Raw genomic sequence first — 17,996 nt, 5'->3', positions numbered from 1 at the left:
TTGAGAACTTTTACACCGATGAAATGCATCAAAAGCCTCACATGGTATTGATACAATCTTGAGAATCTACCCTCACATGTAAAATACTTCATGATCATTTTCATGAGAGGGGCATACTTGTCCAGTAGATGTCTAGAAGGGAAGATGTGCTTTGGAGCAGTTTTATATGGAGGTTTCAGATATATCTTGTAATTCTCAAGGTCGAGGTCTCTCTTCTTGAACCAAAGTTCTCCAGTGTTTGGGATCCTTGTAACTGTAGCAATGGTCTCTATTGAAAGAGTGAACACCACTCCATCAATGGTCACCTTATCTCTCCTCAAACTAGTGGCAAAAGTGTTAGTGAGTTTGTCATTAAAACCAAGTTCTTCAATCCTTTGGAAAAAAGCAAGGCAACCAATGCCCTGGAAGGATTTATTGAGAAAAGCAGAAGACATGTGCTAAAGTTGGCTCATAATTGTTGATTAGACCTTCGTTATGCCTCCTTTGCTCAGTAGTCTCAGAATCCATAGCAAACCCTAGCTCAATGGGAGGGGAAATTAGGGTTTGGTGTAGGGAAAAACAGGGGATTTGGGCAGTTTTTGAAATTGAGGGAGATGAAGGGGTTAGGGGGTCTCTAAATTCTTAGGAAAATTTGGGGAGATAGGGATGGGTGTTGGGAAGTGGGGGAAAGTGAAATTTCAGGGAATAAATGAGGGGAAGGGGTTCAAAAAGAGAAAACACAATCCTAGCCTAGGAAAGTACAATCTAGGCTAGGGTTTGTGGAAAAATAGTGTAAATGAGGGATAGGAGTGAGGGAATGTGTCTATGGAGGTATATGGAAAGTGGGGGAGGTGAGTGAGCTCTGATTGTGAGGGTTCTTCTAAAAAATACAACCAAAGAGACTATGAAAGCATGAAAACCCTAGGAGAGGGAAACCTGATCTTCAAGCATAAGCTGGAGTAGCAACAAGCAAGAAGATGCCTCACTTACTTGCAAATGATAGCCTAGAACCTGCTTGTCGATGTAGAAACCACTGGAATGAAGTTTTTGCCCCCTTGAAGAAAACACAACACCTCTGGCAAAAGTGCAACGCAACAAATGATGAGGCACTTTAGGAGCACAGAATTGTTGTTTTGAGGGTGCAAGAGCTCTTTGAAGGTGAAGAGATTTTTTTTTTTGCAAGTGAAATGAGAAAATGAGAAGCTCTTTTGGTCTTTTGTAGCTTTGGAAATCGATTTTCTCCTTTGATGGTGTAGTGGCCCCACCATGTCCTTTCACATTTTATTTTGAAACTACAGCTTTAGAACCTTTTAGGATATATTACATCATAATGGAGATATAAAATCACTTTAGAACCTTTATTGAAGATTTTTCCCTATCACTACTCCTTCAAATGATGATTTTGGTGGTGAAATGATTTATTTTCATGCTTTTGACCCTATGACCTAATGATGACACTACATGAATGAATGAGCTGAATGATGACATTGATGACTATGACACCATTTCAACAAGGGATGACCTGACCATGCTGATATCCATTGATCATAAAGGTGAAAGGAGTAGTGATGACCTACCTAACCTAACCAGTGACCAAATTTTTATTGAAAACCTATTTGAAACCATAAAAAATTGCAGTAGGACCCTATCAAAAACTTTGTAAGAGCATATTTGATCACTGGTGACTGACAGGACAGACAGACATTGACAACTCTCATCATGTCTTGATTAGTAAATGAATGGTTAATGAATGCATGACCTATTAGATGACATTGCAATTATTGAGAGAAGGCATTAGACCTTCTTGATGATTCTCAGATAAGTATGAGACCCCTATGTTCAGATATGTAATTATGACTTGTAGATTACATGTTCATGATGTGTTTGACAAAATGTTTGTCATGGTTAGGATGGGTCAGGTTAAGTCTTCGAATAAGTTTTGAATTGAAGGCTTTTTCCTTGTGTCATTTATCATTTTTGAGAGTTTCATCAAGTTCTGGGCAAAGGTCTGGATCCTAGCCCTAAAAAAGTGGCTTAGATCTCGGGGTCGCTGGCACAAAACTGAGTAATTTAGTCTAAAGTCGCTAGGAAGCAGGCTCATGGGAGTGATGGGAGGGTTACAGTCGCTGGCTTGTCTTGTCACGGGAACGACTGAGAGTCCAAATCATTAAAAAGTCAAGTTAACTTAGGGGTTGGGCACCTGGAGTGGTTGTTTTGTTCCTAGGGGTCCTATAGTTCCTGAGGGTGGTCAATAAAGTTTTGGTTGGATGATTCCACTTCCTTAATTGTACCTAGGAGGTTCAGTCATATCATAGTAACTCTTCGTCACATATTTACCCTTGTGGACCAGTGAACTTGGGTAAGTGTGGGAGGAGGCTATTACATTAACACCCTCTTGTTCTCCCTCAATTCTCAATATTCCATACTAAGATGAGGCTAGAGAGGTCTTCTGACAACTCGAAAATACACTAATTATTGAGCTGCATAAGGACTTTCTAGTCTTCAATGTGTCAATGAAGGAATCATACAAGGCTCCAATATGCTCAACCAACAAGACCCAGATAGTCACAAAAATCCAAGAGAAAAAGCCTCCTCCAAAAGAAATAACATAGAACCTATTAAAATCCATATAACCTAAAAATACTCTAAGCTCAATGCCCTCAAGTGCTAGAAAATCCAATGAGTATGGTTTCCTTCCACCATAAAGACAAATTGCCTTCTTGGAACAATAGTTGATTCAAAGTCGTGTCCAATTGAGATAGAATAATAGAGAAGCACCTAAATTGTGACAAAGAAACACCTACAAAGCATTCATAAAAAGAACTGACCTTAACAAATACAAACTCCTTGATTTAGATGACAAGGGAGAAGGTCAACCAATGTTATGGAAAACCAATCCAAGTAAAAACACCACCAAAGAGCAAACATATCTAGCTAGAATCCCTTGCCCTCTTAATAGCTAGAGCCTCTTTCATTGCATTGTAGACTAATAAGCCATAATCCCACGACGACAAATGAAAATAGCTTGCCAAGATTCATAATCACGTGGAGACATAAGTTTGGATGTGTGACAAAGAGACTTAAGGCTCTTCTCATAACCCCCCCTACTACATGGTTAGGTTACTATGCGTTGAGCTATGTGATGCCTTAAAGTCCTGTTATGTTGGTTGGGCCTTATGTTGAATTGTTTATGGAATGCATAGATCACACTTGTTTCAATTGACGCTAATGATCCCCTCTTTTGAAAGGGTGGTTTGATTAACGAATTCACTCACATTTCCGTTGTTCTCCTAGAGGGTTTGAAATAATTTGATACCATTAAAATAAATCACCTCTTTTTATGCTTATTCTAGTATTAGAGCTAGTATATGATTGACATCAATGGTATTCATGATCAATTTGCCAATGATGGTCTTTGAATCATCCACTATTATTAGTGATTGGATATTAAATTCAATGGTTTTTATCATAATTCTTACATTAAAGCACATGATTTTGATAAATTATTAGGAACAATTCCTAAGCCCTAAGCCCTAAGCAAACAACAATTCTATTGTTCCTCCAATGCTCATAATAACTCCTTTTTGCACTTGTCACCCCATCCATTTGTATGATTTATTTATATATTTTTAACAATAAATTGATTATAAAATAAAAGCTACGATTAAAGTCAACAGGGAGAAGTACAATAGAAGAGACAACGAATGTCCGTGAGGGGAGAATAAATAGAATATTCTTCTCCTTACTAAACCAACAAATTTCTCATTTTGACCCAAACAAGTGCCTATGAAATGTCTTGACAATGCTTATGCCCATCTATTATTAATTGCCCCAATTTTTTTATGTGTCAAGATTGTCCCATATGTTTACCTATTAATTATTGGCATGTAAAATGTAGAGCCTGTGCATCAATTCAAACTTCCATGTGAGGATTCTAATTCTAAAAAAAACATGAGCTAACTTATTATCCCTTAGAATTGTATTTTAAATCACATCCCTACTAATAATTGTAAAATCCCCAAATACTAATAAATTTAATATACCAATAAAAGACCTTGGAGCAAAACATTGAATATTTGTCCCATATGCCAGATATATGTATAACTATTTAAAAAAATCATTATTTTTCTAATAAATTTAATATACCAATAAAAGACCTTGGAGCAAAACATTGAATATTTGTCCCATATGCCAGATATATGTATAACTATTTAAAAAAATCATTATTTTTCTCATTAATTTAATTGTATCTATTATTATAAAATCTACTTCATTATCATTACTCATAAGAGTAATGATAATGATAATACAAAGGGAGAAAAAGAAAAAGAAAAAGAAAAAGTGACCCGTTTCGTTGTAGACTCTACCCTCCACTAAAATCTTCCCAGCTTGTGACTCATCATACCATCAATTTCCCCACGGAACGGCCAAACATTTTGGCGCGGGCGCATCATAATATTTTCAAAATTCAACTGGGCAAAGAAATGAGGATACGGCGAAGAATTTTTGAAGATATCCGAACAACAAACAAACCAGCAGGAAAGCGTTTCAGGAGAGGGAGAGTCACACGTCTGGGTCTCGATCCACGCCTCTGCGAGGATCAAACAAAATATACACTGAATCTCCCACTTCTCCTGCAAAGAATCGCTAAAAGTAAACACACAAGACATGCGATTAAAAAACAGCGGAGAGAATGGTCGGTGAAATCAGAGATACTGGAAATGCGGCCAAGGTCATCTGTGCAATCTGCTATGAAGATGTCAAGCCCGTTATTGAGGATCTCCAGTCCGTGTCCCTCTGCGGCCACGTATTTCACGAGCTATGGTATTCTTTTTGCAGCACAATGTGTTTTAAGTTCCCCAATAAGTGGGGTTTGAGCTTGAACTTGGAAGAATATTTATCGATTTAAGTGTTTTCTGTAGCTTGCAACAATGGCTAGAATACTGTCCGCCAAATAAGAAGGCTACTTGCCCTGTATGCAAACACCAATGTTCGAACAAAGACATTCACAGGCTCTACTTCCAGTCCGTTTCAGAGTCGACTCAGCAAACATACTCACAGCGTCCACGCAGCCCTGATTTTGAAGACGTTGAGGTGCTTTAATTGTCACATTGTTAAATTTGTTAAAGTCAGTGAATTAATGCTAATTATTTTTTGCCTTTGATAATGCTTCTTGTTGTTTACTGTGATATTAAGGTGACTCTTTTCTTCCTATTCCAGTAGGCTAACTTTTATTTTTTTATATTCCAAGGTGCTACGGGCAAATGTGAAAAGACTGGAGGGGCAGCTCACGGTTGTTACTGGTGCCTTGGAGTCTCATCAACAACACATTAAAGAAATAAGTGAGGAGGTAAATTTTTTGAGTGAAATATGCCATTGTCAATTTACTAGCCAATATTTGCTATTTTTATGGATTTAAGCTTTCTTTGGAGAGTATTCGAGGTTTTTTTGTTTGTCCAACATCATCTTGAATCTATAAAAATGTATACCTTTTTGACTATTTGTCAATATTTCAAGAAATTTGATGAAGGCGTCAATGAGATCCCATAAACTCTTTTAAAATGCACGAGAATAGCTACTTCATCAAGATACTAAAAATTGCAATATGCAATCAAAACCTGAACGCAAGAAATCGAAGAGATTTATTTCAAAAATTACTAAATCACATTAAGGCTCCAGGAAGTCTATATGCCTTTAACTAATCTAATTCTCTATTTTTGGTGATCTCTGATTTTATACTTTCCCTTTTTTATCCAAGGCCCTCTTCTACTTTTGCTATTTGAAGGATAGTAAAATATAACTTTTTTCCTTAACAATTTATATTAATAAAAAATCTGCGGTGTGAGCACACAGCTGAGTATATTGGAGAGAACGATACAACGAATGTCCGCTTTTAGAGATTTTGAAAAAAAAGACATCAAAACAAACAAAACAATCCTGCTCCCGTGATCTCTGATTTTATTCTTTCCCTTTTTTTATCGAAGGCCCTTTTCTACTTTTGCTATGTGAAGGATAGTTAAATCTTACTTTTTTTTCTTAACAGTTTATATTAATAAAAAATCTGCGGTGTGAGCACACAGCTGAGTATATTGGAGAGAACGATACAAGGAATGTCTGCTCTTGGAGATTTTGAAAAAAAAGACATCAAAACAAACAAAACAATCCTGCTCTCATCAAAATGATAAAGGGAGATATCCAACAATAAACCTTCTATAACTTGATCTTATTACTTCCTGAGTACAAGAGTATATTTTTACAAATTGCTGGCATAAAATCATGAAAAAAAAATGTTTAAGATTGGAGCGGAACTGACCCTTCACTAGATCCAAGGGAGTCAAGAGATTGTGGGTACCAAATTTTGCAGATCTCTTACTGTGATATTTTCTGCGTTTTATTAACCAAAGGGAGGAAGATGGATATTTTATTTCAAACATCTGCAAAAAGGAGAAGTAGAGGGATGATAATTGATTGCTCTCCTCATCTTTCTCCTTTTCAGCATCTGAATCCTCTTTTTCCAAAACCGGGTCCTTTTCTTGTGAAGATTCAAGATTTCCCCAATTGGGATCTCATCCTCATTACTAGGAGTGCTGTTGTCTAATTGCACTTGATCCGATGCTGACAGGTTAAATTCGGGGATTGGATGGGGTCTAAGTTGATTTTTTGAGTTCTTTTATGTTAAAATTGGCAACTAGGGCCAAACTCCATGTGGGTCATCTTATTTATTGCAGCTGATATTTTTCTTGGATTCCACTCGTCGAGAGGTTTAGGATTGATTTAAAGATCATCCGATTCCGACATGTATTCATTGAGATATGAATTTATTTGTGTTATGGGACAATTCGTCAAGGTCGGCCAGCAACCAAATTGCCCCCACATGTGCTCAACGTTTTAGTATAAAAAGAGGTGGCTTGCTAGTCATTTGCACACTCTTCTTGTGATCTCTTCCTCTCCACTTGTCTTTGGGTTTTGGTGGGAGGAGAGATCCTAAGAGATACGCTGCCCTAAGAAGAGCTGCCCTAGATGTTGCCATGGGGAAGAAGGATCTACGCAACTCCTAGAAGATGATGCCCTAGCTCTACGTGCCCTAGATCTAGGACACAGTCATGTTGGACACAGTCATGTGGAGAAGACATGCCCTAGATCTAGGACGTTGTCATGATGAAGCTGCCTAGGACGTGGTCATGTTGAAGCTGCCCTAAACATAGTCAAGGTGGAGACCTAAACGCAACCCTAAACACAGTCAAGGTGGAGACCTAAACGCAGTATTGGTGAAACTGAAGACTTCATTGCTGTACATGCTGCCTTATCTATGCCCTAAAAGAGATCCTTCATACGCTATTTGAGGAGGGTTTTCATGTGCCCTATCTGCTATCTCAAAGTCTGCCTTAGCCGCAGTAAGAAAGTGTCTTATTTGGCCGCTGTCCCAGCCCTAGATACAGTTCCCTAATCCGCATTTAAGAGGGACACCTTCACGCAGGTAAAGGAGTTCTAACACAACATTTTGATGTGCCGTGACTTGCAGTGATGATGCACTGTAGAAGGGCTGATAAGCAGTACTATAAAAGGGACTCATGGAAGGACTTATATTTGCTGTCCCTAGCCGCAACAAAGTAGCCTAAGTGAAGAATCTGTTCCTTCTTAGGAGGCCGAGCATTGAATCAACCTGCTGGGGTACCATTGTGCTTCAAGAAATCTGTGTGTTATGTCGCAGGCCATAACACCACAGTTATATATCTCTTATGGGCATTTGAGGGCTCAGATGATCATGATCTAAGGAACTGCCAATAGACAGACAATAATGATAGATGCAACATGCTGAATATAGCACAGGTATGTTGGGAGTGTAAATGGCAGCAGCATGAGTGCAACAAGTAGGATGCAACAATATGATGATAAATGCTGCAGCATGATGGGCATAGTGATGAAGTGTAGCATAAGCATGATGGGCACAATGAGGTGCAATAGTATGATGTGTGCAACATTGTAATGAGGTCCAACATGATGATTGGGTGCAACATGGTGATGGAGTCACCTTGGATCAATGGAAGCTGTATGCCTTCACCTGAGCTCAAATCAGCTACCTCATATGCCATCTTCTTAGAGAAGATCTCTGTGCTTATTTAGATAAGTCAAAAGGTTGACTTCTGATGTATATGTACTATTTCTCTCTCTGCTGAACTATTAAAGAACATATAAGAAGAATTGATCAAGGGTTTCCCCACATTGGGGTTTGTCCCTGGCTGGCGCCACATTTTGTGCCCTCTTGTCTTGGCTTGTCTTTTGCAATTTATGTTTATGTTCTATCTTCATTTTACTATCATGCTAAATGTGATTGCTAATATGGAATTGATATTGAGCTAATATGGAAAATTGAAGTAAATTTGCTATTAGCATAGAACATACCTAAAATTAACATGGTATTAGAGCTGAGGCAAACAAAGCCCAAGCAAGAGTGAAAGAGCAATCACCTAAGACAGTTGGAAAGGACAAAAAAAAAGAGGCTCAATGGGTTCCTCATCCCTCTTCAAATTCACCAAGGGTGAAGTCAAAGTAGAGAATATTATCCGAATGGCACAGCGGAAGCATCTGATGGCCTACCTAAAGATCACTTCAATGGGAAGTCCAGATCTAAGGGTGGAAGGAAAGGCATATGCCTTGCTTGCAATAAGTTTGGCTATTATGTGAGGGAGTGTTTGAATGGTAAGGACACATCACTTGATGATGATAACAATCATTCCAGGGACATCTTCAATGATCGAAGGAATGATAGGTAATGCAGGTCATCAAGGAAATGGCCGACTCTTCAAAGAAAGCAAGGAACTCCAGGTATGAAGAATCAAATGTTGTTTCTGATAAACTAAAAGACAATTATCTTATATTGTCCATCTCCACTACTTCTCCTCCAGACTCTTTGGGAATTTGGCTTATTGATTGTAGTGCTTCAAGGCACTTCATCGGATAAAAGGAAGCTCTCTCTAATTTGGTAGAGATGGAAACAATAGTGGGGATTATACTTGGAGTCAATGCCACCTATCCCAGAAAGGGTGTAGGGAATGTTACCCCTCAATTGAATGAGGGCAACACGATTCATTTACAAGAAGTTCTTTATGTACCTAATCTCAAGAAGAACCTGGTGTCCATTTCAACAATGGAAGTCAAAGGTTTCAAGGTGGCATTCATCGATGGAAAGGTACGTGTTTGAAAATGGAATTTTCAAAGATGCTTTTATTCTTGGGTTCAGGGTTGGCAATTTGTATCAAGTTGTAGGAAGTCCATTGGGGACCATGTCAGTTGACACATCTCTTCTATAACACCGAAGGTTTGCTTATTATGGGGCCCTACTTGATGTGAGTTAGATGGTGACAGGGATGCTTGAATTCAAGAAGAGCATGAAGGTACATGTTCGAGATGTATCGAAGGAAAACTTACAAGGGGACCATTCCCCACATGTAACAAGACCTCAGATGTGGAACAACCTGAGGGGTTTGAAATTCATAATTGGGAATCTCAAATAAGTAGGTGGAAGAAAGCTCTCCATGACTTAGAGCAAACACTCGGGCTTGATATGAGAGGATTGATAACTGTCTGATGAAGCCGATCCAAACCATTGCTTGAAGGCTGTGGATGATAGACCTCTCATACTGGCACCTTATCAGGATGACCTCCTTCTGACAGGTGCAAACCCTTTCATTTACAAAAGTAAGAGGGAGTTGGATTCCGGATTTGGAATGGTAAACTGTAAGCCCCTGACTACCTCGATGGAGCTTAACTTTCAGAAGTTATGTGGTAGTGATGCCAAACCTGATTTGGGAAATGCCTATGAGTTTCATAAACTCATTCTAGCATTGATGTTCTTGGTGAACTCTCGTTCGGATATATGTTTTGCAGTTAGCATGTTGAGCTCATATATGGTTGAGCCTCACTAGATTGGTGCCCAAAATCTTTTGAGATATTTTCGGGGCACAATCTCTCATGGATTGAGATACACTGCCAGAAATGTGAAGCTGCATGATTATTCGAATGCTGACTGGGTAGGCAGTGTGGAGAATCGCAAGAGCACTTCTGGGTGTTGGTTCTGCTACGATATCTTGGATGAGCAGGAAGCAGAAGTCAGTTGCTTTGAGCACCGCTAAGACCAAATACATAGCTACGAGTATGACCTTGTGTGAAGCTGCCTGGTTGAGGAAGCTCTTCAGTGAGCTGTTTGGACACATGTTGGATACCACCGTGATCTTCTGTGACAACCAGAGGGGGATTCAATTGTTGAGGAATCCTGTGTTCTATGATCGCTCCAAGCATATAGACATCAGGTACCACTTTATTTGGGATATGGTACATCGAGGAGCAAGAAGGCTCGATCGCATTGGGATTGATGTGTAGGTCGTTGACATTCTGTCGAAGCCCTTGGGAAAGGTCAAATTTGTGACTTTCCGAGAACGACTAGGAGTCGTGCAGAGTCTCTCTCTTGAGGGTCTTGTATGATATGGACATTGAGCTTTGGGAGCTCCGGGGGCTTGGGGGTACATCTTGGAGCGATGAGCAACCATAGGGTGAGTGGTTCAACCTTCCCTTAGTGGTTTGCTATGTAGGCAGGATGAGTGGTTCATCCTTCTCCTGCTGAGACACAGTCATAGGGTGAGTGGTTCAGCCTTCCCCTAGTGATTTGTTGTGTGCAGGGTGAGTGGTTCAGCCTTCCCTTGGGATACCCTTGGCGACATGTAGGCAGGGTGAGTGGTTCATCCTTCTCCCGCCGAGACATCCTACCGATGCAGTCTGGGATTCGTGGGAAGTACCTCTCATTTGGTCAATGAGCAGGGAAATGAGGATAGGGACCATAGTAGTATCGATGGACGCATTGTGTTACTACTGTACTCACTATGCTAGGATGATATTGATCTGGGATCAATTGGAACTGACTTCGGGTCAGTAAGAGTGATATAACTCATTCTCTTTTGGAACTGATTTCAGATCAGTAAGAGTGATATGATACACTCTTTTTATCTGGAATTGATTTCGGATCAGTGAGAGTGGTATGCCACACTCTCTTCATTGGGACTGACTTCAGCTCAGTAAGAGTGGTATGAGACACTCTTTGTTATATGGAATTGACTTTAGGTCAGTGGAGGATGGTATGATACATTTTCGATCACTTCTTCTTTTTCTTCTTCACAGTTCAGCAGAGCAAAGCAGTGCAGGGCATTGATGGCAGAGATAGTACAGTCTGGCAGATGGATTAGCAGATGGAGTTCTCCCTAGTTGAGAGGGAGTGTTAAAATTGGCAACTAGGGCCAAACTCCATGTGGGTCATCTTATTTATGGCAGCTGATATTTTTCTTGGATTCCTCTCGTCGAGAGGTGTAGGATTGATCTAAAGATTATCTGATTCTGACTTGTATTCATGGAGATATGAATTTATTTATGTTATGGGACAATTCGTCAGGGTCGGCCAGCAGCCAAATTGCCCCCACATGTGCTCAACGTTTTAGTATAAAAAGAGGTGGCGTGCTAGTCATTTGGACACACTCTTCTTGTTATCTCTTCCTCTCCACTTGTCTTTGGGTTTTGGTGGGAGGAGAAATCCTAAGAGATACATTGCCCTAAAGAAGAGCTGCCCTAGATGCTGCCATGGGGAAGAAGGATCTACGCAGCTCCTAGAAGATGGTGCCCTATCTCTACGTGCCCTAGATCTAAGACACAGTCATGTTGGAAGCAGTCATGTGGAGAAGACATGCCCTAGATGTAGGATGCTGTCATGATGAAGCTGACCTCTATGCTGTCATGGATCTAGGACGTGGTCATGTTGAAGCTGCCCTAAACATAGTCAAGGTGGAGACCTAAATGCAACCCTAAACACAATCAAGGTGGAGACCTAAATGCAGTCATGGTGAAGACTTTATCGCTGTACACGCTGCCTTATCTAGGCCCTAAAAGAGATCCCTCATACGCTGTTTGAGGAGGGTTTTCATGTGCCCTATCTGCTGTCTCAAAGTCTGCCCTAGCTGCAGTAAGGAAGTGTCTTATCTGGCCGCTGTCCCAGCCCTAGACACAGTTCCCTAATCCGCATTTAAGAGGGACACCTTCACGCAGGTAAAGGAGTTCTAACACAGCATTTTGATGTGCCCTGACTTGCAGTTATGATGCAGTGTAGAAGGGTTGATAAGCAGTACTATAAAAGGGACCCTAAATACGCAGTTTGGAAGGACTTATATTTGCTGTCCCTAGCCGCAACAAAGTAGCCTAAGTTAAGGGTCTGTTCCTTCTTAGGAGGCCGAGCATTGGATCAACTTGCTGGGGTATCATTGTGCTTCAAGAAAACTGTGTGTTAGGCCGCAGGCCATAACACCACAGTTATATATCTCTTATGGGCATTTGAGGGCTCAGATGATCATGATCTAAGGAGCTGTCAATAGACGGACAGTAATGATAGATGCAACATGCTGAATATAGCACAGGTATGTTGGGTACAACATAGTGTAAATGGCAGCAGCATTATATTGCAGCAGCATGAGTGCAGCTAGTAGGATGCAGCAGTATGATGATAAATGTTGCAGCATGATGGGCATAGTGATGAAGTGTAGCATAAGCATGATGGGCACAGTGAGGTGCAACATGATGATAAGGTGCAGCAGTATGATGTGTGCAACATTGTAATGAGGTCCAACATGATGATTGGGTGCAACACAGTGAGGTGCAGCATGGTGATGGAGTCACCTTGGATTAGTGGAAGCTGTATGCCTTCACCTGAGCTCAGATCAGCTACCTCATATGCCATCTTCTTAGAGAAGATCTTTGCTCTTATTTAGATAAGTCAAAAGGTTGACTTCTGATGTATATGTACTATCTCTCTTTCTGCTGAACTATTGAAGAACATATAAGAAGAATTGATCAAGGGTTTCCCCAACTTGGGGTTTGTCCCTGGCTGGCGCCACATCTTGTGTCATCTTGTCTTGGCTTGTCTTTTGCGATTTATGTTTATGTTCTATCTGCATTTTACTATCATGCTAAATGTGATTGCTAATCTGGAATTGATATTGAGCTAATATGGAAAATTGAAGTAAATTTGCTCTCAGCATAGAACATACCTAAAATTAACATTTTCAGAATCTTTCTTGACTAGATACTCAATTTCTTTCTTTGGGTATTTCAATGCTCCAATTTTGTTATGGGAGGGGGTAAGAGGTGTGACAGGTGGAGTCCTCCTAGGTTGCTGTTTATTTTGTTTACTTGAAATTTGAATGAATGATCCTTGCTCATCATTATTCTAAGAAGTTGGAGTTGGCTTGGAAAATGGTTGAGTTGCTTGAACATTAGACAGTGTTTGGGAAAGTGCCTGTACTCATGGCAAGAGTTTCATTTCAAAGAACGTGCTCATAATCAAGGGATTGAAGATGGCTCTAGCCCTCCAAGTCAAGCCTGAAATGCCTCAGGCAATGCCTTTGCAAAATTCATTTCAACAAACTCTGGCACATCTGAAAATATTACCTTTAGGCTCTATATGAGTAATATATCGATCCAACTTGTCTTTGATAGCTTTGAAAATCAAAATACAATCATCCTAAAAAATAATTAGTAATGCGGTAGTCTAATCCATTGTTGTAGTAATCGTTATCGGGATATTATTGGCGAGGGGAAAAAATCGTAACATACAAAAATATTAAATTTTTTTCAATTTTTTTAATATCTAAAGCATCTACAACATAAAATAAATACATTGACACATAAATATGATAAAAGAACTAATATATAAGATGTTTAATATCATTTCTAGTGCTACATCACACATAACAGTGAATCATGTCTTGAATAGTAAGTCCTGACTCATGACTCCCAACTCAGCCTCAAAATATCAACAAAAAATATAATAATGTATCTCATGAGTCATATCATGAGTCATAATGTCATATACAATGAAATGAACCAAATAACTAAAGTCTAATACTACTGATTTCCTCTGCCCCTCTTGCGAGAAAATGCAATAGCTTTCCCTTTCCCTCTAGATGTAGATGTCGGTGGAGTTGGCAGTGGACTCTGCTGTGCTCTAGAAGCTGAAGAACTAGGAGCTATAGGAGGTAGACCACGTCCTCTACTGGTGGCAGGGGTAGCCCGGGTAGGTGGTGTCACCTCCTCCTCATGTTGCTTCGCCTCCTCCTCCTGTTGCTCCGCCTCTTCCTCCTCCCCCTCCACTACCTCCTCCTCTAACCAATCATCGACAGATTCCATGAGAGGTCTCTTAGCCTCAACCCTCCATGTAGCAGTGGTGTCAATCCCATCCAATGAGATGGCCTCCATATCAGGTATCCTCTCAAGTTGCCTCACCCACAATCGAAGATTGTAGTAGACGTAGACCATGTCATTAAGTCGCTGGGACTCCAACCTGTACAAAGATCATGAAATAATAATTATAAAAAAATATATTGTTTAATGAATTCAAAAAATTATTTGGAAATTTGCAATATTTTAAGTGTTAACCTGTTGCGCTTCTTGTTGTGTATTTTTTCAAATACACTCTAGTTGCGCTCACATCCTAAGGAGCTACATGTTTGGCTGAGGATTCGAATGGCAAGCTTTTGCAGAAGGGGTACCCTGGCACCATACATTCTCCACCATGCATCTACAACAAAATTACAAATAAAATTTTAAATAAACATAAGAAAAAAAATGAAATTTGAAAGTTGAAGCAAAGTATGAAGTTATGAACTTGAAGAGACAATGAAATTTGAAACAAACTAAAAAATGTTGGAAATAATACTGAGAGGGGGGGGGGGGGGGTGAATCAGTGTTATCAGGTCAATTATTTTTCATTTCACAATCAGATTTGCATACGCTACTTCAGTTAGTAAAAACCGCGTATGTACGCAACTGCAGTTAAGGAAACTAGCGTATAACCAGCAAACTTGTAATTTAAATTATTCTTCAGATGTTGTTCATTAATCTGTGCATCAAACCATATAAACAGTAACCAGGAATAATAAACCAGAACAAGCAGTCACACATAAGAACACAAGATATAAGGTGGAAACCCAATGTGGGTGAAAACCACCTGCTGCAATTCGTCTCTATCTTCTTTTAATTAGAAACTTCTTTTTACAATGATTTTGTACTGGTGCAGTCTTATACCAGTACGCAGGCTGCTACCTGCAGAAGGCTACAACCTTCTCTCGTTCTCCAACTTCTCCTGGAAGGGAGCTACAACCCCCTTAGCTCTTGTACTAGCTGAGGTACTAGTACGTAGGTGCTGACCTACAGAAGGCTACAACCTTCTCTTTTCTTTCAGGGACCACGTTTCATAAATTTTCAGACTGGATCCATGAATAACATCAATCAAACATCAAGTATATCTGCATCAACCAATCTCCTTTGCACCAAACAAAACTGAATCAAATAGTCACTTCTCTGAATGCTGTACCCAGAAAACAGTAACAGTAACTAGACACCAATTCTGAACCCAGAACACTGTAGCAATAAACAGGATTAGCTAAAACATATCTCAAGAGACGTACGCTACTTCAATGTGTACAACTTGCGTGCATACGCTGCTGAATTAAGGCCAACCTGCGTATACGCGATTTTGAATTACAGAACCAGCATGTATACACGCCTTTGCTTCGCTGAACCTGCATACAGATCTATAAAAGATAATTTATCCTTTTCACTTATCCAGACATCAGTTGTACCCAGATTATCAGATTTATAGATCAAGTCATGCGCCGAAAATAACAGATCAAAATCACACAAACGTACTACTATTCAAGCCTTAAGATCTTGATTCATCAATAGTACTTATCCTTCTTCTTGCGCTAAGGTTCCTCCTTGATTCAGATCCAGCTATGCACCATAACCCAATGACCAGTATTTCAGATCTAGCTCTTCATAAGATATTCAATGCTTGAGTCAAAATGCCTTTGCCTAATGATCTCCTTCCCTTTTTATAGTCTTAGGCCTTACACAATACCATGGTCCAAAACCATCAATACCTTGGACCAAATACTTGGGTTCAACACTTCAGACGAGATACCATGGTCCAAATACCAAGGACAAAATACCATGGACCAAAGATAAGTTTTCCCACACGTACGCACTTTTCTTTGCATGAAAGTGCGTGCATATGTATACGCGCTTTTTGATCGTTTAACTCGCGTGTATACGCACCTTGGTTAAGAGGAACCTGTGTATATCTCTTTTTCCTTCATTCTGAGAGCCTGAACTGTGATCTGTCATTTGAGTGAGTTGCCATCAAGGACAACACCTGTGTCATAATGCCAACAATCTCCCCCTTTGGACTTGATGGCAACCCCAAGTCACTCAAAGTCATTCTCCCCCTTTGTCATCAAGTGCAAAGGGTTATGCTCCCCCTGAGTTCATGCTGAAATCTCTGCTCTGCTGTGTTGTCCATGCTCCCCCTGACTGTAGGCAAGGTCTGCAAGAAGATGTTCTACAAGAAGATACATAACTTTATACATCATAAATGACCTTCCTACCACCAAAGACCCATACATACACCCATCTCCCAACCAAGTGGAGATTGACTCATCCACCCAACCAAGTGGGGATACACCAAAAGTTTACACAAGATAAAACAAGAACATTACATTGTCCATCCCAGGCATTGTGGGGAAACCAAAGTAGGCCGTTACATGACCTTGATAAGAAAAGAAATACATAACATAGATACGAAGTATCTACAACCAGACTATGATAGTTATCAACAACTATCATCAACAGCATCTGTCAATCATCATTCAGACCAACAACCATGTTCTTCTTCTGCACCTGTTCCACCTGAAACCAAAAACACTGTGATCTTGAACCAAGATCTTCTAGGATAATGCCAACAATGCATTATTAGAAGAATATATATGCTCCCCCTGAACCTGTGCCAGATGGTCTCTGTCAGACCCATATCAGACTCTTTTCATCCTGAGCCTGGCCCACTATTTGTCTTCAAACCAACATATACGCGACTGTATCCACATAAACCGGCATATGTACGTGGATTCTCCTCATTAAACTCGCGTACAACCACTTTTCTCTGAAACAGACAAGTTTCAACAGCAAGATGATGCATCAACTACTCCCAGCTTCTGTCTGAGGTATTCAAATGTCTCCCTGGGCAGTGGTTTGGTGAGTATATCAGCAACCTGTTCCTTGGAGGGAACATACTCCAATTTGACCTTTTGTTCAAGCACTTGTTCTCGGAGAAAATGATATTTGATAGGTATGTGCTTGGTCTTTGAATGCATGACTAGATTTTTTGAAATGCTGATTGCACTTGTATTATCACATAAAATAGAGATAGGTGGAGTACAAGTGATTTGAAAATCTTGCAAAATTTGCATCATCCAAAGGAGTTGTGTGCAACAAGATGTAGCAGCCACATATTCCGCTTCAGCTGTAGATAAAGCAATTGAACTTTGTTTCTTGCTGAACCAAGATACTAATCTGGAACCCATAAAGAATGCACCACCACTAGTGCTTTTTCTGTCATCCACGCTTCCTGCCCAATCTGCATCTGTATATGCATGAAATGTGAGATCTGTATCTCTAGGATACCATAAGCCATAGTTTTGTGTCCCTTGAAGATATTTGAAAATCCTTTTAACCGCTTGAAGGTGTGCTTCTTTCGGATTTGCCTGGAATCTTCCAACTATTCCCACTGCATGCATGATGTCTGGTCGGGTACCTGTCAGATAGAGCAGACTACCAATCATGGATCTATAGGTTGGTTGATGTACTGCTGCTGAATCATCATTGGCGCTGAGGCTGCATCCTGTTACCATAGGGGTACATACTGGTTTCGAATCTTCCATGCCATATTTCTTCAAGATCTCCTTGAGGTACTTGGTTTGTGACAAAAAGATACCGTCTTTATTTTGTTGGACTTGTAAACCAAGAAAATATGTCAGCTCACCAAGCAAGGACATTTCAAATTCTTTCTACATCACCAAAGCAAAATTTTGACTCATGGCTTCTTCATTGCTACCAAAGATGATATCATCAACATACATGACAAGTATTAG

The 17,996-nt window shown here is 39.9% G+C and overlaps 1 protein-coding gene across 1 annotated transcript in view; it reads left to right on the top strand.

Moving 5' to 3' along the window:
• The first annotated feature begins 4,445 nt into the window (after positions 1-4,445).
• The window catches only part of LOC149179900 (uncharacterized), a 135,874-nt gene continuing 122,323 nt past the window's right edge, over positions 4,446-17,996 (top strand). The window contains exons 1-3 of the mRNA XM_089415842.1: positions 4,446-4,803; positions 4,902-5,073; positions 5,231-5,329. Coding sequence (XP_089271968.1) covers positions 4,673-4,803; positions 4,902-5,073; positions 5,231-5,329 — 402 coding nt within the window. The 5' untranslated portion in view covers positions 4,446-4,672. The remainder of the gene's footprint in view (positions 4,804-4,901; positions 5,074-5,230; positions 5,330-17,996) is intronic.

The sequence above is a fragment of the Pinus tabuliformis genome, chromosome 3_2 (assembly GCF_031772625.1).
Source record: "Pinus tabuliformis cultivar Carrire ecotype Pingquan chromosome 3_2, CPIR1, whole genome shotgun sequence".
NCBI lineage: Eukaryota > Viridiplantae > Streptophyta > Pinopsida > Pinales > Pinaceae > Pinus > Pinus tabuliformis.
This window is presented reverse-complemented; position numbering and strand designations above follow the sequence as displayed.